We start from the raw sequence: 24,571 nt of genomic DNA on the forward strand, positions 1-24,571 counted from the left end.
CTCAGAACAACAAGAATCAAGAAAGTACAATTTCTTCAAGAAAGCTAAACTACAAAGTGCTATAAGTAAGTGCCATTTAAGTGCTGCCCATAGAAAGTATTTCTTCCTTTACTCAGATGCTATCGCTGAGAGGTGAGTAGTGGGTTTTATTTACTTTGCTGTAAGAAGAAGTATCTGATCTATGTGTGCATGGTTTATAGATTTGTTTAAATACCTTCCAAAACAATTTGTCCCATCTTTATGATGTATTAAGAGAGTACAGGCTGAGGTTGTTGCACAGCTGAGTGGATGAGGCTGAAGGAGCCATCTTTATTCTTATAGCCACACTACGTTGGTCTCTTTACCAGCTTTTACGAGGTCACTCAGCAGCCCACTCCACTCGGTCCTGAACTGGTTGGCTCCAGTCAGACTGCCGTCGCCTCCGATCACACACAGGTTGGTGATGCCCAGCTTCACTAGGTTGCCAGCTGCCTTCATACGGCCCTCTCTGTTGCGGAAGTCCTTGCAGCGGGCGCTGCCGATGACAGTGCCTCCCTGACAAGTGAAGAGGAGAAGGTACTGACATTGACTTGGCTTTGAGAGAAGACGAATGTAATAATGCAGTGATTGCTGGCACAATATTTTCCACAACAGTTATCCAATATTATAAATAAACATGAGCTGATGCTCATCATGGTGGCTTTTTAACACTGTGGAATTACACTCATTAAGATGCTTTGGGTAATCAGTGTCAGCACTTTTGAAGGGATATCCTTGAACTCTAGCATGGCCCGTTCTCACTCCATTGCTCACTTTCACACACTTCATGTCTTAGCACGGCATTGCCTCTCCACTTGCCAGGCCTCTTTATTTATACATCACAGATGATTGAAAGAAATGTGACTCACAGGTATTATTGCATCTCCGTCATCTTTCAGTCAATCAATTCAATATCATCACTCAAAAAAAAAAAATCACATTTCTCGTGTTACCAGCGCTTCACAGCGTGAAATGTGAAGGAAGCTTTTGAGTCCAAGTGGAGTAGGTATTAAAAGGTTAAAGGATCAGTTCACCGAAATTGTCAGGCAAGGTCGATACATTCACTTTGAACTAGTTTTGAGGCATCCGCTCGCTGCAGCCACCCGGATACAATTTTGTGCTATAAAAAAACAGCGGTTCTGTACTGCGGCATAACAATGACTTCTTATGGAAACACAGCTGCTGCTGCACTTTTTTTTGCTGGGAAGAGCACAAACAAAATCCTATTCACCTTTAATGTATTGGTGTGGCAGAAGAAATCTCAAGATGGATACCTCAACCACTGAACAAACTAAACAACAACTACGATGCGAAAGTCTGAGAAACTTTGATAATCTTTCGATAGCTTATTCTAACTCACGAAAGGTCTTGCAATGAAACGACACCCCTCTTCAGTCTTTATTTTGATATTTTTCTCTCCTTGTGTCTTTGTTTCTGTTTTGTCTTTATTATTACCATATAGACAGGGATAGTTTGTGTGCTGTGTAAGTGACCTTGCCCTTTAAAACACTACTTGTTGTCTTCACCCACCAGCTGAAGCATCATGGACACACTCTCCCATGTGGCGGGGCGGATGTGGTCTCCTCCATCCACCAGACCTTGGTAGCCCTGCAGCACACATTAATAAAGATACAGTTATTATGCCTGACAAAACCCTGTCCTTTCTTTAGAGGAGACAACCCAGGTGAATAGGATATATATATATATATATATATATATATATATATATATATATATATATATATATATATACATACATACATACACACACACCACCATGAAGCCTCCCCAGTTAATTACTTACATTAAGGCAAATGATTTCTGTATAACAAGTTTTCTGAAATGCAATCTTTAAATATGTAAATGAGGCATTTTCTTACCAAATATGTGCTAGTATGCATACATTTTCAGAACAGAAATCTGAACATTGGATAAAACCAGGTTGTTTTGTTTTTTTTGTATATGAGAGTCAAGGGTTTTTACCAAAGGGATCTTGGATATCTCTTTGTATCACTCCATACATCAGAAAATACTGCCTTTAGGCCATATTGTCAGGTATTAAATGTTGTATGAATCAGGCGATATATGAACAGACCTTCTGTAAAAAAACTTCCGAATATAGATAGAGATAAAACTGGAAGCTTGGTAAGGGCTACTGCATTGGAGATTTCTTGGTCAGATTATGAGATTTCTTTTGAGAAAACAGCATTTAAATATATGTAATTAAATGTAATACATTTGTATTATGACACTACAGGTAAATAGGTCAAACGGTTAACTAAAGGATATCTCAAGTTACATTCTATGTTTAAATATGTAAATGAGGCTTTATCAATTGCTAACTTTTGGTACATTAGGAGAAATCTACAGACGCAAATAGACAAAATAGTTACATGTTGTTGGATGTTTTCTTTTCACTAGTCTGAAAGAGGGCTTGTTGTGGAAGCAAAATAGATTAAATGAAATCTCAAAGTTGATCAACGCATGAAACACACAGTTTTATCCTGTGGCCTTTATGCAGTTCGTACCTCATGAACAAAGTAGACTTTGGCTCCGGTGTAGAGACCAACTCTGACTGTGGCTCTCACAGCAGCGTTCATACCTGAGACACACAAATGAATGAATGTGATATGATAAAAATCACATCATAGGACAATGTCCAACTCAGTTTAACAGTTCCTGATATCAGCTAAAGACTTAACCTTTAAGTGACCTGTGCATCGTCAACAGATGAGTCAGAAATAGCCATATGGAAAGGACAGTAGCGGAATTTATGGGACTGTACGTCTTGTGTACCATCCTGCCCCTGGATGTCCAGGACACTAAATGCCACAGTGTGAGCTTGTGTTGTGGCAGCTTGGCAGGATGCAGCTCTCGTTTCACCAGACAGCAGCTGTGGATCGAGGGGGCATTTCTCTCCTCCATACCAGAAAAAGGTCAACGCCACTAAAATTAGCCCCAAAGATGTGAAATAAGGGAACGCTTGGGCAGAGAACACAAAAGGGTTGGAGTCAGGTTTAGAGAGAGCGATCACACAGGATCATGAGATAAATATGAGACATTGTCCAGTTGAACTTTAAGTACAGTTGATGGAGCAATATCTTAAAAACTCAGTTTACACCTGACATATAAAGGTTATACTCTTAATGTGCCACTCAATGTACTTTGTGCATTGTCTGTCACTTGTAAGGACATTTTAAGCTTTGCTGGATATACATCAAACACTGGTGGTGTTGTGAATACGAGACGCAATCTTTCTCATCACGGCAGCCAAACATCCTTCAACCTCCGACAGCTGTGCCACTCTGACGTGTTGCTTGCCCTTTCCGTTCTGTTCTTTGACTCCCGAACGTTCTTCAGATGTCATGCAGAGCATTAACATGATACTTTATTGCCCCTCGTAAGATTAGACGCTTCTTACAGCTGGTTGGGATTCAGTGTTGTACTCAGACACACCAGCAGTACTCAAGACACACCAGCAGGGAAGACATCAGACGTATTAATTTTGTGTTTTGACAGTTCAAAATAAAGCTGTGGGAAAGCACTGGAGACTCTGCTTACCTTGGGCGTCTCCTCCTGACGTCAGCACAGCGATGGAGCGACCGAGCCCCATCTTCGTGGGGTCGGCGGTTGGATGGAGATCCTCGGACATGATTCCAGAGGATCGGTGGCCGACTGCTAGACACGACGAAGGGAAAGAAAGGGAGAGAGAATAGAGCTGCTCTTGCTTCACACTCTGCTCCTCAGGGAGGCACCAGAGAAGGCACAGGCTTTATAGACTACTGTTGCCAGAGCCCCCACCCACTGACACCCTCCACCACCCACTTACAACTCTACTAAATATACCACCTGCAGGGGACAGCTACAGACAGGGAAACACAATAGCACATGGCACTCATGTGACAGGACAGTTTGAATACATTTCAAATTGATTATGTCCAATTGATACGAACAAAGCCACAACATATGGAAAAGATTTCAAAACATTTTGGTTTATTTTGTCACAGAACAGCTCCAGCAGCAGGGTGTTTTTTTCACACATACTGTACTGAATGTAGTATAACTAACGTCTTCTCTCTAAAACAGGATACTGTGTCGCATGACGCTGATATGTGCACCTTGTATCATGTTTCCGGTAAAAGACTTGAACTCTACATCTGGCACTGAGGCAATTTGGGGAACGCACGGCAACCTTTCATATCTTGTTTCATGCAATAAAGATGACTTTAAAGCTGAGGAGTTTGTGTGAGCGGCAACAGCATTACATAAGACTTCAGGAAAAATAACCGCCTTAAGTTCTAATAAGTAACATTATCAGGCAAAAATTGTGGGGATAGAAAAAAGGCAGATTAAAAAAACAAATGATTCAAATCAAAGTAGCAGAAGCCGATATATCCTGAATGAACGGTTTAATTATCGTTATCAATGCCAATTTCATGCTCCAGGAGCTCAAGGTAACATCAAGTTCAACAGTCTAAACCCCGCAAAAATATTACATTTATTATGATTTAAAAAGAGAGATCAGTAAATTATATTTGAGCTGCTTGAACCAACTGACACAACCAATTTGATGCGTTTCCTTCATAAATGAATTAAAAGACAATGATTACTTGATTATCAAAATGGTTGATATTAAATCAAAAACAGACAGTGCCATATATATATATATATATATATTTATTATAAACATTGTACATTGAGAACATTAGTCATTTTCAATCCACACAATCCTAATCCAGATGAATACTAAAGCCATAACACAGATTAAATTCATTGACCTTTTAAGACGCTTGTTTTTCCAATTAAAAAGATTCCTTTAATAAACATTGTTTCTAATAAGTGTGCATCGACTTCGTTTACACGAGTGCCTGCGGTGTAAAAGCTGCATTATTTAACAGAAATATCTTCTTCTTCTTTTTAAGCATTAGATAAAAAGGTTTAAAAAAAAGAAACTATACTAGCAGCGTTCCTTGGACTTGTATTAAGGCTGACAACAACAGTGTTGAACAAACTAAATCAGTTCCAATAAGAGTGTCATTAGTATACCAGAGTGAATTGATCCACTCTAGATATGAACAGTAATGCAAATACTGTACTTATTAGTGCAAAGTCATCTGTCTTGCAGCGGAGAGCTTTATGGAGACAAACCGCCGGACGAGGGATCGAAACCAATTGGAACAAATGTCTGAAAAACAAAACAATAAGAAATATTTGTATTAACTTGTGTGTCTGTGTTCATGTACAGAGAATGCGTACGCATCTGTGTGATGTTCAGTGTTGGATGTCACTGTCAAACCAAATGTGATAAGTTTAGTAATGCACTGTGTTGTATCATACATACATATAAAAGGAATAGTTTAATATTTTAAGAACTAAGCTAATGTGCTTTCTTACTTTTCAAGAGGGTGAATGCATTTTATAATATTATTGTATGTGAGAATACTCAAAGCACTCACGACCTGGCTGATACATTTAGTATTCAGCATGGACCTAAAGTATTTCTGTACTGAACGGATGAAATTGATAGATCTTCTCAGATCTGGTTAAAGACAACAAAAAAACTAAATGTGCCAAAGTGCCGTTCCTTTAAAGATCACATGACATTTCCACTAGTGCTACCATGAGGTTCACATTTGTGGTTTTGAGTTTCAACATCTCAAGAACTATTGCATGGTCATGAAATTTGATACAGACATTCATGTTTCCCTCAGAACTAATTGTTCTAACTTTGGTGTTCAATCAACTTTCTTATCAATTCACACAATCAGGTCTAAAATGTTACTTCCCAGCTGTGTTTAGTTCTAAAACCAAGATGGTGAACATGGGAAACATTAGTATTTAGCTAAAGCTTGGCTGTGCCTTAATGCAGCCTCAGCTGTAAACATGACATTAGACTTCTTGTCGAGTTTTATTGTTTTTTTGTAAAATATACTGTTTTATAACACTTTCCATATTGCATAGATGTAGATTATTTAGTCAATTCAATTAGCCATTTGAACACTTTGGTCACTTATGCTGGTCATTAGTCCTTTCATACACTAAATTGACTCAACACTTGATCAAAATATGATCCTTAAATAATTTTAAAACTAATGATTTAAATGTTAAAAAAAATGCTACACATAGCACTGTGAACATGTATGTTCATATTTGTGTTACCTGCTTAGGGACTACAGATGTAGATTAGCATTCTTGATAACTCGGGCATGTTTACATCTTGTATTTTGTGTTCATTAAAGTGTTCTGTCCCTATCAAATAAACAAATAAATAAATATGCACACTGTCAGCAGTGTACTCACAAAGGCCTCTTCGGAGAGCAAGATGGAGGCCAGCGGGTTTCCACAGCGGGGCCGAGGGGGCAGAAAACCGGGAGCAGCCGAGATAGACATTGAGGTGTAGCAGGCCACCTCCTCGTCCATACGAAGCTCCTCCAGAGGAGGAAAACGCTTACGCAGCATCGCCACGGCAGGACTCAGGGCACAGGTCTTCTGAACCATGAGGTCTGTAATGGTAAAAAAAAGTCACACTTCAAGAAGATATCTAGTCACAGGGGAAATGTTCATTGTATGCATAATACCAAAAGTTTCATAGTTAATATAATATAGTATAATTCATTATTATGAAATGTCAGCGTTACCTCTGTGCAGACTCTGAACAGGAGGGTTGATCTCACAGGTCAGCACTGACACAGACGACAGCGCTTCATGTACTGGCAGCACCGGGCCGGGCTGCGCGTGACGGGCTGAGCCTTCCTGCTTCGCAAAGCGCGGAGCTCTTAACAGCGCTTTGCCCGTTGAGAAGAAAATGACAGACTCTCTCTGCGGTGCCTGGAAGAACGGCTGTCCTCCCACAATCTTCTGCTGCTCCTCCTCGACCTCGTTGCCACCGACCTTGCTCACCTCTACCTTCTCTTCACAGTGGGATTTAGTCTGGAGGAGTGAGGGACGACACCAAACAACATGTGATTTTACAAAATACTTCAAATAAGAACCTGACAAGAACTTAATTCAATATGGATTCTGTATGACTTTAAAGCTAAGTTCACTTCTTACAGTTGTGACTTTAACTGGCAGCCGCTCTGCTCGTGTCTCAGGATCTTTGTCTGTCACATTTGTGCTTTGCTCGCCCTCTTCATCGTCAAACAATCTCTGGACAATCTCCTGCTAACAAACAAGAAAAGTCATATGAATTGTACATGTATGCATATTGCTGGTCAAATATATATGCTGTGATGTAATAGTAGTAACATGCTGTGGATCAAAGTTATTGCATAATCTTAGTAATGCTCTCATTTCAGTTATTCCATAATAAAAGGTCTCTGTAAATGAAACAGTGGTGTAGCGTCATCGCCACAAATTTTCACTCCGTTCGTCAAATGACTTTGATGATTCAATAATTTGTAAACATCTTCAGCATCTAAAATCTTGAGGAGATCCCTGATTACATTTGGGTTTTTTTTGTGACAAAAGAATATTTGCACCAAAGCTATTCAATATATTAGTCCCTTTTTCAGACCTACAGAGATAAATATCCTGTCATTCCTTCCCGTTACATAAATGGTGCTCAAACGTTTTTGTTCCAGCAACAGTTGGTTCATCTTAAAAAAAGACATGCTGTTTTTAAAACATCTTCATATTTCTGAAATGTGCATCCATTAAGTGTATCTAAATTGAAAATCAAAAAGTGATCAAGTCTGAATTGAAAAACCCTTCAAGAACAATTGCTTTACTCCGTCTTTGACTGTGCCTGAATTGTATCTGCGCAAACAGATTATGTTTGCGTTAGACTTTTGAACAGATTTGTGTCAAAGCTCCGAAGATGTTATAGAATTGACATGATTTCCTGCTCTCACCTCCTGGTGCGGCTGAAGGCTGGCCTTGCCGCTCCGAAGCCCAGGAGTGCAGTACGGGGACTGTTGTGTCGACAGATGCCATTTCTGAAAACAGCAGCGTGAGATAAGGGAGCATCTGTGAGAATCACTGTGTACCTAATTAGACAGAGCGTGAACATACAATACATGCATACTGACCAGAGCAGGCTGATGCCTGGTGTCCCGGACCCTCTGCGGAGTCCAAGTCTTCAGTGGAGTCTCTTTGACTGCTATTGCTGAGGATAAAAAAGCTGAAGTCAGTGTACAATGACAGATACGGACGCATTAGGCTTCATAAGATAACAAAAACAATGTTTCTGCATTTTACCTACTGGTCCTCCGGTCGCTTCTGCACGATTCTTTCTGAGCGGCACTCTCTGAGCCTGAGAAAGGAAGCAACACAATACATGTAACTGTGTTTCTGTTTCAAAACAATGCAATAGTTTTAAAAAAGAGCAAAGGTGAAACAAAGTTGTGTACACATACTGTGTAGATTGAAGTGCCTCTGCCTGGTGGACAGGTGGAGTTTCGGGGTGTGGCGCCAGCAGGCCATCCACCCTTCACTCCCTCGTTCTGCAGGATACTTTGCAGGGCAGCAGTGTCTGGGGAGAACTGCACCGACTTTATTAATCCTGTAAGAAGAGCACAAAGGGCACAGTTATGATGGACATGCATATGCTGCTTTGCTTTGCTTTAAGTTCTCTCTCTCTCTCTCTCTCTCTCTCTCTCTCTCTCTCTCTCTCTCTCTCTCTCTCTCTCTCTCTCTCTCTCTCTCTCTCTCTCTCTCTATATATATATATATATATATATATATATATATATATATATATATATATATATATATATATTGAGTTCCTAATGTACATGTTACCTTTGCCCAGAGTCAGGGCAAGACAGTGAATCAGAGTTTTAAGGTAATACAAATACATAAGACATTGCTTCGGAATTCTGAAACTGGTTTGACTAAAACTAAATTTCATGTAATCTAAAGACATGACATTTCTAATGTTTCAGTCATATCTGTCATTGTCAATGGGGTTAACAACACGCTTTAGATCTACTGTGATTACATATATTCAGGTACATACATTATGTGTTAAGCTTGTGCTTACCCATAGTGGGTCCAGCTTTTTTTCGACTCTTCATGACAGACACTCGCAGGGGCTGCAGACAAGAGAATCACCAAGCACATTAAAAATATGTATTATATTAAAATTGTTAAACGCTGGACTCACTTTTTAAACCTCAGTAATATCCGGTAAGTAAAAGAGTAGGGACCAAAAGACATAGTAAAAGTCAAATCAAATTTGAAACCCAACTCACCAGGTTGTTGTAGGAGCTCGACTGAGGAGTTGCAGATCCCACATCGGGGACTCTTACTCCTTCGTTCAGGAGGATACTGAGCAAAGCTGCATGGTCAGACTGGAAGTTCTCCCCTTTGTCTGAAACACAGTTTACTGCAATTCACATGGAAAAATAAGTGAGCAGTGTAGCTATCAAAGGCACAACAACAAAAAAACAAAAAGATGAACATTATAACCTTCCTAAAGATAGGACATATTAAAGGGCTGCTCTATTGGACTGCAGTTGTAGAGTATGAACACTGGCAATCGGGTACATAAACAAATGAATCTACATAGATGCAAACATAAGATGCAAATATATTCTGGAATATTGTGCAAAATACAAATGGAAGTGTCTTGGACAAAAGCAATGACAAGGCAACAACACATTTAACTCACCGGTTGAACATTTGGAAAAACGGGCCTCTGTGGTCAGCTGCATGTTTTGGCTAGCGTGGGATGTCTTGGCTGGATCGTTGAGACTAAGCAGGCTCATGTTATCCAAACAGGCCCCAGCACTAAAAGCAGGCTGTGCAGAAGAAGCAGCGCTGGCCTGATGCATAGTGTTATTGGGAATGGGTGATAAAGGGTTGGCTGAAATGGCTGAAGTCTTAAATGTGTTGGAAGGCCCAAATTGTCCTGAAATCGGTCTGGATGTATTTTCTTGAACCTTTCCATTCGATGTCCCGGTACCTTTAGTTGAGTCCGCATTGCGGTTTAACGTAGCTGGCTGTTTTGAATATTTTGCATTAATGTTTGGAGTTTTTAGACGAGCATTGCATACATTGTTATCATGTTGGACAGCATGAGGGCCGGTCCTTGATTGAGAAACAAGGAGGGGTTGATGATTTTCATTGCCCACTCTTGATACCTTGGGCTGAGACAGGTTGAAAGGCACAGGCCTGGTGCAAGGCCTTTTCTTCTTAGTTTTCCCCTGTAGACAAATTAAATGTATTAAGAACATAAGATTAATCTGATTAAATAAAACATAATTACATCTGCAGGACATGAAGAAGGCACTTACAGCCAGAGGTTTATCCTCCCAGCTACAGTGAGATTGACTGAAGTCAGACGGAGTCTGGAGACGAAGGGACTTTGCAAGCACTGGAAGCCTACTGACACCTGGTCGCACAGGTGCCTTCCTACCTATTTCTGAGAAACCTGGATCCTGGTTCTGAATATTCTGGTTGGAAAGGTGAGGAGGAGCTTTTGGGTGTGCTGGTATTTTGTTATGTTCATTCTTTGTTCTGTGTGGAGAAAAACAGTCAATTACTAAATAATAAACGCAATTAGAGTAAAACATTGCTTGAATTGATACAGGCTTACAAACACCCACGTTTTATTTCCAATACAAAAAACAACAACATTTGTGTTGCTTTACTTTGAGAAGTACAAACACATTTCTCTTGTTTTTTTACTGAACAAAAGAAGCCAACATTTGCAAATGTTAAATGCCTGAACATAATCAGCAGTACAATAACTTTGATTAATAAAATACATTCTAAAGCAGGCACATTGGAAAAGCACATGCTAGCTTTCTGTACTTGCTTGTACTTAACAACCCTAACCCTAAAGGCAGGAGACATACAGAGAAACATAGTCTCTAATACTTAAATAAACTGGTTTACCTCATGATGTCACGACGGATTTTGTTCTGACTTTGCTGACAAAGGACTGGAGAGGGGTCCATGATGATAGCGCGGTGTGAAGAGCAACTAGAGGAGCAGCAAAGGGCAAACATGAGCCACCAAGCATCAAACTATCTACACGCTCATATCAAACAATGTGTAAAAATAGACAACATACATAAATCATGCACCGGCAAAAACATAACCAATAGACGACAATTATTTCCTTAACTTAACAATTCACAATTGAATCGCTGCACAGTTCACAAAGATGGGAGGCAAGACAACCAGCAAGTAAGAAAGCTCGAGCTCACCATGAGTGAGACAAAAAACAACAACTCGGTATTAAACCAGGTATTTAATAATCGCATTTCAAAGCCTGACCCATAGATCAGATACTGCGCTCAGTGCTAAACAACGTGTTGATTAGTTAGTTGGAACGCGAGCATCAGGCTAACTGGTCAAACGCAATGTCCTTTCTCTCTAGCACGTCCACATACGCACGTAAAGCCGTTTATCACATGTGTTACATACTTGAAAAATAGAAAAGGGCCTCTGTTACTTCCTTCTGCTCTCCCAATACAATATTTCAGATATAGTTAATTCCAAATGTTTTGGTTTTCCAGGCTTTTTGTGCGGGTTTAAATATCCCTTGTTACGTCCTTTCTCACTGCAGTGGGCTGTCTGTCAACTTCCTGGACTCGCAGCAGTTTGTAAAAAGCGCGCTTCCCCATTGGTCAGAAAAGGAAACCGTTCCGACCAATGATCGTGCGCACTTTGGTTACGGCAATAGCCTCGACCAATGAGCAGCGAATCTTCATAAACAGCTCCATGGTAACGACGCGAAAGTTGTTTTACCACGTGACTGTTTTTTGCCGCGGTCTGCAAGTAGAATATAAATGTATTGTCCGCGAGACTGGAAACATGCAAGCAGGAGGACAAGTACCACAAAAATAAGTAACGGAAGAAGTTTGGTAACAAGTACGCTGCAATACAGTAGTAAAACTATATATATATATATATATATATATATATATATATATATATATATATATATATATATATATATATATATATATACATATACATATATATGTATATATATGTATATATATATATTTTAGAAATATATATATATATATATATATATATATATATATATATATATATATATATATATATATATAGAGAGAGAGAGAGAGAGAGAGAGAGAGAGAGAGAGAGAGAGAGAGATAGTGGTATATATTACTTAAAGCAAAGCATATACATAACTACCCTAACACTAAAGAGATGAATACTGAGATAATACTAGTGGATAATAGTGCTGCATATCGTCCTCCAAATAACGTTACTAACTAATTTAAGTTAACTTAACGTTACCCCCAAAGAGCATGTTTGTCGTTCCAGCTTTGGAGTAAGCAGTAGCATCCTGATATACACAGCCATCTAGTTAAAGTTACCGTTCCCCCTTATTTTAATGAACGTCAACGTTATCACTCAGGTTATTTATTCTAATAATTGTGATGTTCAGGCGTCTGGGATCAGCAGTTGACATTACAAACTTGCAATTTGTTTGTTGTTAAAACAATATAGTCAAACAAACTAGAGAGGTAAGTAACTAACGTTAGATAACTAAGTTAAATGGTAGTTTGTTAAAGTTATGTGACTTACAGAGCTGAGCTTAAGCTAAATGTTAATTTCGTTATAAACATCTAAATAGACAGTTAACTTGGATAACGACAGACCAAAACGTAAAAGAGATAAACGTATAGCTCGTTGCCCTTGAAGGCAGCAGAGGCAATACAACAATTATAGCACATAATATATTAACATAAAGCTATAATATAAGTATCGTTTAGTTGCCTACTAAATAAACTCTTTGCCAAGGACTTTTACTTGTTTTGAAGTATTTTCATATTGCAGCATTTCTTCAGCATTACTTTCATCACTGCAGGATCAGATGATGGTGAAAACAATCAAGACCCTCCCTCTCCATCAGTGACTGTAAACGGCCTGCAGGGGTCGCTGCCAGCACCCTGGTAAAGCCCCATGCGTGCTGACAGGAGCAACACAGTGTGGGTGTTTGCCTGTCACCCAGGGGCCCTGTCAAGCAGAGGGAAGAAGAAGAGACATAGAGGAGGAAACCAGAAAGTTACTGTGCTGCCGACATGGACCTGCGGTCTGAGCTGCTCAAGTCCATTTGGTACGGTTTCACTGCCCTGGATCTGGAGAAGAGCGGTAAGGTGTCCAAGTCTCAGCTGAAGGTGAGTGGGGTGTCCTCCATCAAGAAAATAAGACCGTTTTGTCTGAAAATTCACTTACTTCTTTATTCTGCCGCCTCATTTCCTATCACAATTCATATTCCATCACGTGGGCTCGCTCTGAGAAGTAAAGATATTTGAAAAGCTCAGCAAACTAAATGTCACAAATGCATTTGTTATTTGGTCTTTGTTACATTTGATATTATGCTTCAGGAACTAAAAGTGTGTGTGCAATCTGATCATCTTCAATATTTCCTGTGCTTTTAAACGGCATGCTGTCCAACAAGGGACAAATTTGTTCTCTACATTTTGCGTAAAATGCTTTCACTCCTGAAAGAGGGCACAATATGCACCTCTGTCTGGCAAGAGCACGAGAGCAACAGTTTGCTCTCAGTCTGTATATGAATGGGAGCCCTCATCTCCAAGCTGTGCTTGCACTGGGCCTCCATGTACCAGCTTATAGTGCAAAGGACCCTCTGGCACTGGACCTGACCAGAGAATAGCAAATTGAATAGACATGACGTGTACGTCAAAAGAACATTGTTGCAGTGAGAGCGAGGAGAAAGTGGAAACATGTTTGTGATTGTTGTCTCTCGCCACAGAGCGTCAATGAAGCCACTGTATTTTTTATGATCTCATTCTTATGTCACTTCTTGGTCTTGCTTTGGATCAGACTCCATTCCCAGCCACCTCCATGCTCTCTCCTGCTGCTGCTGGCTCACAGAGTCAGCCTCATGACTAGGCTTATCCCTTCTCATGCATGCAGCCTGTGTACAGGCACCACGCTCTTTAGTTGCACAGCAGTTTGCATGCCTCGGCCTCAAAACTGACAGATGTTGTAGTGCACTGGAGACGAGAGACAGGATGCGGTTATGGCTCAACACACGGAGACCGGTTTTCTGATACCATGCAAAAGATATCTCAAGATGTTGCACACTCTCATTTGGAGAAATGTATTGCAGTAAAAAGCTAAAGTAATACTTGTAGTAGTAGTAGTACGTACACTGATTGCATTAGTTTATGTTAATTGGGACGTATTATTATTGTGCCTTTTTATTATATTTTTCTCATATTGTTTCATTTCAATCATTTTTATTCACATTTTTCAATCTTATGACTCTGAAGTTTTTAACACAAGTTTCCCATTGTTTTACTTGTAATTTTATTTTGTCAGTCAGCTCCAAAGCACTTTGAGCTGCACTAAATGTATGAAAACTGCTGCATAAAGATTTGATTTGATTGATTTTGAACTGGATAAAATCTTAAAATGTTTACCATGAAGTATGTCCTTGAAAATCACTGACTCCAGAGACATACTCTTTTTTTATTCCGGTTTCACACAAATGTATGTGCAAACAAAATTATTTTTAGATATATACGATGCGGCAGAAATTCTAAATTTTCAGTTCCCTAAAGATCAAAATAAACATTTACTCGGAATTTATTGCCCTATATTTTCCATGGGTGTCTACTAGATATACGGTATCTTGATTTTCCAGGTGCTGTCCCACAACCTGTGCACAGTCTTGAGTATCCCACATGATCCAGTTGCTTTGGAGGAGCACTTCAGAGATGACGACGATGGTCCAGTTTCTAGTCAGGGTTACATGCCTTACCTCAACAAATACATCCTGGACAAGGTGATAAAAACACAACTATATGCTCTTTTTGTTTTGTCAAAATATAATGCTGTGTAATCAAGGATGCTGTTTCAGGTTGTTTAATTATCAATCTCTGCATTTTGTTATTTAAGGTTATTGAGGGCTCTTTTATTAAGGAAAACGTAGATGAGCTCTGTTGGACACTGACGGCAAAGAAAAACTACCAAACGGACAAAACCAGTAGCACGGTTCTGCCAGAGAGGGATGCTTTTCGGCTATGGTGCCTTTTTAATTTTCTCTCTGAAGACAAGTACCCATTGGTTATGGTCCCTGACGAGGTAGGTTCAATTAGAGTACATTTAGATTTAAATGAATTTCTTCACATTCACTCATTACATGTTCTGTCATAAAACATTACTTTAAAAATATATAGATATTTTCTTGATATTCAAAACATGATTGGACTGCAAAAAGCATTTTGTATTGTTAGGTTATATAAGCAAACAAATAGATAGATAGATAGATAGATAGATAGATAGATAGATAGATAGATAGATAGATAGATAGATAGATAGATAGATAGATAGATAGATAGATAGATAATTCAACCATTCAAGTTATTGTGCTCTGTTGTTGAGGACAATTCAGAGACTGTAGTCATCTGTGACCTAAAAGTGGTGTTGGATCTGTTACAACCATTGCCTCAAACCCTGTTTCTTGCCATCATGGAACGCAGTGCACTTTTCATGCAACGGTGTGGGCTTGTTTCTCACTTGCCGACTTTGGTTTCCTGTTGTGTGTTTTTCACAGCAGCTGCCAAGAGAAAACCCTACATTTCAAGGGCAGAGTAGTTTATATCATGCTGAGTTTAAGTAAACATTATCTAGTTGTATTTAAATACTTGCTTCACATACCAAAGAAATCGGTGGTGTTATGAAAACTACAGCAAAGTAAATATTATTACTAAAGCACGTTTAATTAATAATCAACACAGCTAAAGGTTGCTCTTGAGAAAGAACATTGTGGGATGTGATCTTTATTGTGGTGTTTTATGTTGAAAAGTGGAAAGTAAAGTGCACAAATAAATAAATAAAAAGGCTATTAAATATTAATGTGAATAGCACTGCAACTCTAATGAAGTCAAAACAACCTTTAGAGTGAAATCCTTAAGATGCAACCAAAATTAAGCACAAAACACACAAAAAAAACATAACAAAAAAGTAACTTCCTCGATTGAGCATGATGCAGCAAAGACGAATAATTCAAACTAACCATACGTTTTCACTCTTAAAACCATTGGTTTCTTTTCCTCTTCAGGTGGAGTACCTCCTCAAGAAGATATGTATGGCTACGAGTATTGAGTTCAACTGTGTTGAATTAGAGGACTTCTTCTCCCAAGATTCAGTGCAGCAGAGCGGCATTACTGTTTGGGTTTTTCTGGAGATGATGAACTCGGGAAAGATGACCAGAGGAATTGATAAGAGCATAATCAGCATGGCTATAGAGGAAGTATACAGAGAGATAGTGGGTGATGTCCTCAAAGAGGTAGGAGGCCCACCTGCAACCAGAAGTCTGTGTTTTGCTTCTTGGCATGCTCTGAATTGTTTTGGTGACAGTATGCATTTGTGTCTGCCGGGTGCATGCAGGGTTATCTGTGGAAGAAAGGCCAGCTGAGGAGAAACTGGAAGGAACGCTGGTTCACCTTAAGGCCGAGCAACTTGTCCTATTACACTGGGGAGGACCGCAAAGACTGTCAGGGCAACATAGTTCTGGATGGGAACTGCTGTGTGGAGGTAAGCAGCTGGAGCTGATCATCTTTCAAAGCTCAACACTGTTAACACCGGAGAACTGTGGATTGTATTCTTTGTCAATTTATCCCAAAAGGAAATACATGGTTCTTGTTTGCTTTCTTTTGTACATTTGAGTCAGTGTTAGTGTGAGTGTTATTATTTAATCCAGTGGTTCCCTATGATGTTGCAAGATGAGGGGGAAAGTGGTCACAAGATGATTAAGAGGTGTTTTTTGACTTTCCTAATCTTTGTTATTTTTCTTGTGAATTACTTCTAAATTGTCCCACTTAATTGTTCACAACCCATAGACATGTGCAACAAGATGCAAGGCATCACAGGGGACTGTGCAAAAATGATTTGGGTGGGAGGAGAGCAGAAAATGATGTCTCACTTTTCAAAAAAGAAAAAAAAGCAAGGCCCTCCCCTGTGTAATTATGATTTGACCATTTCCTTGACTAAGGGACCTTTCACACCTTTCTTGTTTGGTCCGAACTTTAATCCAAAACAAAAATACAGATTTGATATCCCCCCCGAACCACGGTCCGCACAAAACAGCTGAACTTTGGTCCAACGAAAGGAGTTTGTCTCAGTCCAGATTAAACTTTTGGTTCGGTTCTAGTGTTCTTTGGTTGGGTCCTACTCTCGGACCAAATACAGGACGTTCTGGCTGGCTGTTGTCAGAACTAGAAAAAGGAAAAACCACAAAATGAGCTGTGGTAGCTCATGGGGAGAGGAAGAGACCAAATGTTTCACTGACATTTGGTCCAATGGAGAGTCAGTTGGAAAAAACCCACAAAAAGTCAGACACTTTTCGTTCTTACAAACCAATCAATGTTGAGTAAAGGGAGAAGCAGCTCATAATGACGACAGGACGTGTGTCATGTAAAGTTATTTAGTCTGCTCGCATAATTGCAACGTGAAACCAAAAATAGATCAAATGTATACAATGTTACCATAAAACGGATATGAACTCTTTTACGTGTCAAAATGGACAAATACATATTTTTGTTAGTTGTTGTGCTGGCAACACACGTCAGTCAAATGCGGTTGCAGCTCGATGGGAAGAGAACGAACGCGGCATGCCGGGGAGTGAGGCGGAGGGACCGTTCTTTGTGTAACCGGTCTAGCAGTAAAGCAAGGTGGAATTAGCTAGTTAGCTAGCAAGCTAGTTAGCTAGGAAGCTAACTAGTGTTCAGCTGGATTTCTTGCGAAACAAAGTTGTCACTCATCTGGCGATAACAATGTGCTTTTCTACCTTGTGACAAAAGTGAAGTTACTAATCCCTTAAGACCCTCCCTCTCCCTCCAAAAAAATTGCAGTCTCCCTTCAGCAAGGAGAAAAGTATCGAACCCTCCCCCTTTTCTGAACCTCCCTACCCCAGTAATTTTCATACAGTCCCAAAGTAGCTTCATATTCAAGTGTCATAATCCCAAAGGGTTTGACACCATCAAGTTTATAAGATAACCGTGGGTGTAAACGGAATGTTCAAATTTCCTCACAAATCTCACAGATTTCAAATGAACTGAACTCAAGATTAGTCTTTAGAGTCTAAAGACTAATCTTGAGTTCAGTTCAAGAATAATGATTGTTACCTGGGCTGTTCTGGTGGCTGTTGACATGGACACTGGCTCAATTATTAGTGTATCAATGCCACACAGTACCACACTTAGTAATGACAAACACAAATATGGTCATGTTCTGTTATTTCTTCAGCAAGGCCCCTTCACACTGCACCATGTTACTCCAAAGTAAATAAAGCAATCATTCTAAAACCATGCTTTATTATAGGACGTAGACGATCAAATATTGTTTGGTCATTCAAAATGGATCAAAAACCTCTTTAACCCTGTGAGTTCACCTTTTTTTCCCTCCTTACTAATGTTTATTTAAGACACGATCACAACAAATGTATAAGACATGTGAAGAAGGAATATTTATCCATTCAAAATAATGTGTTCCTTGTTGAAAGGTGCTACCAGACCGAGACGGGAAAAGGTGCATGTTTTGTCTGAAAACCCTCTCCAAGACTTATGAGATGAGCGCCTCAGACACCAAACAGAGACAGGAGTGGACTACAGGTCAGAGGAGCAGGATTGTCCTTGATTAGAGAAATTCTTAGTCGACTAACAATCGCACAGTTTTGTTGACAAAACAAATCATGCATAGGTTTACCAGGGATGTGCTCAATAGTTTCTTGGAAATAAGTCATTCAGCATAAACAAATCTTAAAAAACAACTAATCAACAATAGAAATGTTAGTCTACTAAGACCAATGACCAGTTGGTTGTCTAAAATCAGGCAGCCCTATAGAGGAGACTAAGTCATTGATCAATCTTAAAAGCTTCATTTTCATATCAAGACATTACATATGATCTTCTACACAGCCATTCAAACAGCTATCAGGCTACATGTGGAGGGGAAAACATCCCTCCACAAAGATCTGAAGCTGAAGCGGCGTGAACAGCGGGAGCAGCGGGAGAAGAGACAGCAGTCCAAGGAGGAGGAGCTGCAGAGGTTGCGGGCCCTGCAGGAGGAACGGGAGCGTAAGCTGGCGGAGCTGGATCTCCTGAAAGAGGCGCAAAAGCAGGCTCAGGTCCTCCTGGAGCAGGACGAGCAGAGGAGGCGGCAGCAGCACGAACAGCTCCAGCGGGCCCTGGAGGTCCAGCTGCAAGAGGCTGAGGAGGTGAGTGTGGAGGCACAGAAGGAAGAAAATATGCTGAACTCAGTAGCAACAAGTAGGGTATTAATTTGTTTGCTTCTTGCTGTACCGCTCAAGGCTCGGGTTAGTATGCAGGCAGAGATGGTTCTGAAAGAGGAGGAGGCAGAGAGGCAGAGGAAGAGGATCAAGGAGTTGGAGGAGATGCAGAAACGTTTGGAAGAGGCGCTGCAGCTGGAGATCAAAGCAAGGCTGGATGAGGAGGCCTTCCGCTATGCTCAAGCAGGGTAAAGTGTTATATGTACCCAACCATCTCGAAGACATGAATAAAGATATTTATACACCTTCAGAGCACAACAAGAAGTCATTTGTTTCGTTTGAGAGCCTCCAAACAATAATCTGTTCACTGTAAGAAGGGAGGCGCTCTCTGCAGACTGCAGATATTACGCTCAGTTGCTGAAAGGAGTTCATGTTGCGTTATGTTCCTCAGGAAGTTGAACCGCCAACAGAGGAAGTTGTTAAATGCTGCCATCAGTCAGATCTATTGTGTCACTGTTTCTCTGCTCGTTCAACCTTTTCAAGTAAAAGTTTCTGATTATTGATCATATTAATCTGCCAACAGCGTGCATTAGGTTCTGTACATCACTGCTCACTCATTATGTCAATATTTGATCCTCTCAAACAGATAATTCAGTCATACTTTTTATTAAATAAAATATTATTGTTTGTGTTCTCTGTTTTGTCCAGGTTACTGGCCGAGGAGGAGGAGAAGATGAAGGCCCTGATGTCCCTGCAGGAGGAACAGGAGGAGTACATCCTGAAGACACAGAGGGAGAAGCAGGAGCTCAAACAGGAAATGGAGGTCAAGTCACGATCCCTGGACGAGGCCCAGAGGCAGCTGGAGGAGGTCCGCGCCAATAGGCACAGGGTTGACCAGGATGTAGTGGTAAGAACTACAAAATAGAAGCCTCACATGTAAATAAGAAAATAATCAAATTCAACGTAACAGGTGTGCTAGAATACATTTAAGCCAATCGCAGCTGCTGCTTTGGCATAAATGTATTCTTGCACACCTGTTACGTTGAATTTCAAGCCAATAATGACTGGTAAGAGCCTGTTGAGATTTAGAAATGTAATTTAAAAGGATTACAGAGGCAAGAACAAGGCATCTGCATGTACCAGTTTGCAGTATAACAGACATAAATGAAACAAAATAGATATTCTTTATGGCTTTTCCTTCAAAAGAGTTAAATAAATTCAAAATCCAACCAGAATCACAGTTTTAAGGTGCAGCTTACTCTGTCCTTTGGAGACTTTGACTCATTTAATACATGTTATACCACATAATACATATATTCTTTGCTAATCTTCCTTAAGAGAGTCAGTATTTTACATTCCTCTACGTTGTAATTATCATTTTTATCCCTTAGTGACAGGACTTTGTAACTTTGCTGTGAAAAGATACTTGTTACAGATATGTATATTAGTTAGAGGGTTGTAATGTGAACAGTTGTTTATTTCTTAATGGCTCAGGTGTTTTAATGAGCTGCTCTTTTTCTTTGACAGGCTGCCCAGCGGAAACTTCGCCTGGCGAGCACCAATGTCAAACACTGGAACGTCCAGATGAACCGACTGATGCGGCCAATCGGACCAGGCGGTATGTGTCACATCTGCACGACGATCACTTGACATGACAAAACATACAGCATTTAAAGCTTGATTTTTCAGCTTTCACACAAGCAGAGGAAAGGCTTTGACATCATGCATGTTTCACAGACAACATTTTGACATGTCAAAGTAGGAAAAGCACAGCTATAAATGATAGTGAATGTATATTGGCTGTCTTCTATCTAGCTGCCTCAGTTTCAGGGTCCTGGTATTGTACGTAATGGCTCATTGTCACGCTGTCATGGCTTACTGGGACACATGAGAAAATTAAAATAGCATTCAAATACTAACTATACTAAAACCCTTTCTAACTTAGTTCTGCTTCTTTTTATCAAAGTCAACCTTTGCAGAGAGAATCACATATTCACATATTGTGCTATGGTTTGTGAGAGGTTTATACTTTACTGCTGCATCATTTCAAAGAAATAATCAACCTGAAAGTGCTTTTTTTCTAGGCGGACCTGAAACCTTTACATTTTTGCTGTGTGTCATCTTCATTTACTCTTAACCAGTAACATATAGACTGATATTTACACATCTGAACACAATCTCCCATGTGTAGTAGCCTTTTATTAAAACATCAAAATTATTAAAATAGCCCTATAGTGGTTCCAGAGATACACCCTTTTTAGTTTGTGTATGCAATTTTCGAGCAGAGGCCTAAAAATAGGTTGGTTTTTAAAAGGTTAAATTCAGCAAAAGAAAATGTTTTATTTAATAGCATTTTCTTTTACTGATTTTCTGGAAATTAAATAAAATGTCCATTGACTACCTAAATATTAGAAGTTTAGCACATCGAGAAAAACTGCTTACAGCAGCATTTTAATTTTAATTTTTTCACAGAGTGTATTGCAGGTTTCTAAATGCGCTGTGGTTGGATCGACATTCAACTTTGCTTCATGTCAAGACCGGCGTGACACAGTTTTCTTAAATCAGAGATTGTATGTGAATAAATGAATGGCTGTTATATTTCATAACCTGTTCTGTAAATATACTGACTGAAATTTCTGGGTGGGCAGGTTTGACCAGTAAATCCCGTCTCTATTTCAACATCCTCATCTTCAAACCACTTGGTGTGATTTTACTGGCCTGCTCTAAACATTCACTTTATTTTCTGAAGTATTTTCTCTGTGCTGTTTTTAGAGAAGAGACCGTCGCTAGGAAGCTCCTACTCAAGCTTCCAGATCCCGACACAGAGGGATCCTGGGCTGCGTCTCAGAAGGAGATCAGGATCAGAGGATCAGAACGAGGAGAGCAAAGAAAATGTTGACAACAGTGCTGGATGTGATTTAGAAAAACGCCACTCCCATGCCTCAAACGGAGACATGGACATCCCCTAAAAACAAGAGTCACTTTCTGACTGAAAGGGCAAAGAGATGAGAACAGTGAAACATCTACATTTAAAACTGAATTTACTACCAATAGTACTACCATTTCTATTAAATGTTGAATTACTGACCTCACTCCACAAACAGAAAGAGTTTAAAACATTTTAATGAGAAGAAGCATTTGCAGAATCAACTAATGCTTTAACTGCAGCCTGTGTGAGGCCTGTTCTGGACATCAACGATACCTCAGTGCAGAGAAGATGAGCTGTAGCAAGATCCTGAAAGTGAGATGTGTTAAAGGCTATTACTTTCATACAATGCAAGGAAGCTCATTTGTTTATCTCTGTACTATAGACACATAACAATGTTTAGTTTTTACATGTGTATTTTTTTGGGTGGCTTGACCTTTTCCCCCCTAAAAAGTTGGTTCAGTATTAGAGTTTACAGCAGTTTCATTTTAAGAGTATCTTTCCTGATAAACAGGAAAGAGAGAGAGAAACTCTCATTGGACATCCTGTTTCTATTGTCAGTTAACATAATTGTAAATAAAAAAGTGAATTGATGCCTTAACCTGATTTCTGCCTGTATCTTTCCTGTGTTAAATTATGTGCTGCATGCAATTCAAAGAAATTGTTATCCTAACTGTCAATAAAATCTCAATTTATTCTGTACACAATGAGTATCTGAAATAAATACTATTTGAATAAGTACATTTAATAAGTTATCAAAGAGGTGACATTTTAATTACAAAAAACACATAGTGGAGAAAATTCAAACCCACAGAATTTTCAAACTGCACATCTGCTTGATTATAAGAATTGAGTGCACGTCATTTGTTCAGTGTTGAAATGTGTCATCACTGACTAATTTGACAGATCTTACTCACTAAAAAGTCGGCACATATGAATTAACAGAGACATCCGCTGACACACAGAGCAAACTACATGTCTTCTGGATGGATTTTCATAATCCTTAAGTGTTTTTTTAAACTCTTGGTGTCCAAATCCTAGTTTTACCGACAATTATTCAGCGTTTTCCCCCCTTTTTAAGGGACTATTATAATACAGATTTCAGAGAGTTGCAGTAAAACCACAAAATACATAAATACAAATAATCAATATAACTTCCAGATATTTATTTTCTAAAAAGATGTGGGATTTTACCTGCCAAAACCTGTGATATTCTATTTTAAGCTATAACATGGTAACAATTACAAAACACAGCAAAGGGATTCAGACACATTTCTTGTTCTTGAGAAAGGATTTGTTCGATTTTGTAGCTCTTCTAAATCCATATAATTGTGAATACAGATTTGGAATATATATATATATATACCATGGGCCAATTTAACCTGCCAGTGGTTAAAAAACAAAAAAAATAGGCCCCCCATTTTAATACATTGTGTTTCTCATATGTGTTTTGTCATACACTCCAATTTTATTTAATGAAGTAAATGTTATTCAAACCAAAGCCCCAACTCGCCCTAAAGGGCTAGAAGGTTTCATTTCTGCAGATGATCACGGCTTTTCATGATCCGTGCAGATCCAAAATAAATGTCCATGTTACAGAAACAACACCGCATAAATATAAGAGGGACCTTGACTCCTCAGAAAGCTGTTGGCTAGATCCAGCCTGATGTGATGTGTGGGTTTACGTGCGTGCGCGCGCGGGGGGGCTCTGTGTTGTCCTGGCATGTGACGATGGAGGAGGAGGAGGAGGAGGAGGAGAGAGGGGGTGAAGCAAAGCAAAGCTAGGAACAACAAGAAGAGAGTCGGGAAGGGATTATTAGTTCACTATGCTTATCTGCATGTGATATGAGAGCGAACTAAAGTGTTCAAAGTGTTTTCCTTCCTTCTCTCTCTCGAGCTCAGCGGTTTGTCAGCGACACGAAGGCCCGAGTCTTAAGTTAACCCTCCTAGTCTGACGTTAGCTCCCGCTGCTAGCTCACTCCTGCTGCTGGGACTTCACACAACTTGTCAACAGCCGATCGATGCCGGACGGGACTGTGCTCGCTACATGTTTATTTTAGGCCCTTTCTCCTAAACGCGTCCTGAACCAGCGGCAGTATTGGGAGAGGTAAGCCAACTCGTTCAGTGTGCTCGCGTTATTTAAAGGCAACCCCGGGAATGTGGGTCAGCTAGCAGCTAACGCGAGTAGTCAAGGTTAGTAGCTAACCTAACTAGCTGCGGTCGAGACCAGTCTCCTCGACGGCCGACCGACAGGCTGCGGACACGTTTTTACACGTTTAAAATTGTGTTCACACGAGTTGAAAAGTTTGACAGTGGCCATGTTGATGACTTTGCCGACTTTTCTTGTTTCAAACGCCTGTATCCAGTTACAGTCCTGTCATTATCAGCAGCGTTGGAAGATATTTCGGAGAACTAGTGTGACAGGTTGTCTGCTGGAC

At 39.8% G+C, this 24,571-nt stretch overlaps 3 protein-coding genes across 3 annotated transcripts in view; 1 reads left to right on the forward strand and 2 right to left on the reverse strand.

Moving 5' to 3' along the window:
• Window positions 1-3,747, reverse strand: part of LOC306743659 (ATP-dependent 6-phosphofructokinase, muscle type-like) — a 10,958-nt gene extending 7,211 nt beyond the window's left edge. Inside the window, exons 1-4 of the mRNA XM_079226194.1 lie at window positions 3,580-3,747; window positions 2,547-2,620; window positions 1,549-1,626; window positions 345-534 (exon numbers count right to left, since the gene is read on the reverse strand). Coding sequence (XP_079082320.1) covers window positions 345-534; window positions 1,549-1,626; window positions 2,547-2,620; window positions 3,580-3,670 — 433 coding nt within the window. The 5' untranslated portion in view covers window positions 3,671-3,747. The remainder of the gene's footprint in view (window positions 1-344; window positions 535-1,548; window positions 1,627-2,546; window positions 2,621-3,579) is intronic.
• A 970-nt stretch (window positions 3,748-4,717) lies between these two features.
• Window positions 4,718-9,728, reverse strand: troap (trophinin associated protein; the record flags this gene model as incomplete). The annotated part of the gene is made up of 11 exons (XM_079225811.1): window positions 4,718-5,203; window positions 6,319-6,521; window positions 6,657-6,948; window positions 7,072-7,179; window positions 7,872-7,955; window positions 8,049-8,125; window positions 8,218-8,272; window positions 8,376-8,521; window positions 9,002-9,053; window positions 9,213-9,346; window positions 9,632-9,728. The coding sequence occupies 11 exons, from the start codon at window positions 9,726-9,728 to the stop codon at window positions 5,153-5,155; spliced, it is 1,299 nt and encodes a 432-aa protein (XP_079081937.1). The 3' UTR covers window positions 4,718-5,152.
• Window positions 9,729-13,028: 3,300 nt separating this feature from the next.
• LOC306743444 (differentially expressed in FDCP 6 homolog) lies at window positions 13,029-22,774 on the forward strand (the record flags this gene model as incomplete). Its single annotated transcript, XM_079225952.1, has 11 exons — window positions 13,029-13,124; window positions 14,621-14,761; window positions 14,875-15,060; window positions 16,040-16,267; window positions 16,369-16,515; window positions 18,482-18,590; window positions 18,897-19,195; window positions 19,289-19,455; window positions 19,916-20,114; window positions 20,735-20,825; window positions 21,980-22,774. 11 exons carry the CDS (start codon window positions 13,029-13,031, stop codon window positions 22,174-22,176), a joined length of 1,860 nt encoding a protein of 619 aa, XP_079082078.1. The 3' UTR covers window positions 22,177-22,774.
• Window positions 22,775-24,571: the final 1,797 nt, after the last annotated feature.

The sequence above is a fragment of the Taurulus bubalis genome, assembly GCF_910589615.1.
Source record: "Taurulus bubalis genome assembly, chromosome: 11".
Lineage (NCBI taxonomy): Eukaryota > Metazoa > Chordata > Actinopteri > Perciformes > Cottidae > Taurulus > Taurulus bubalis.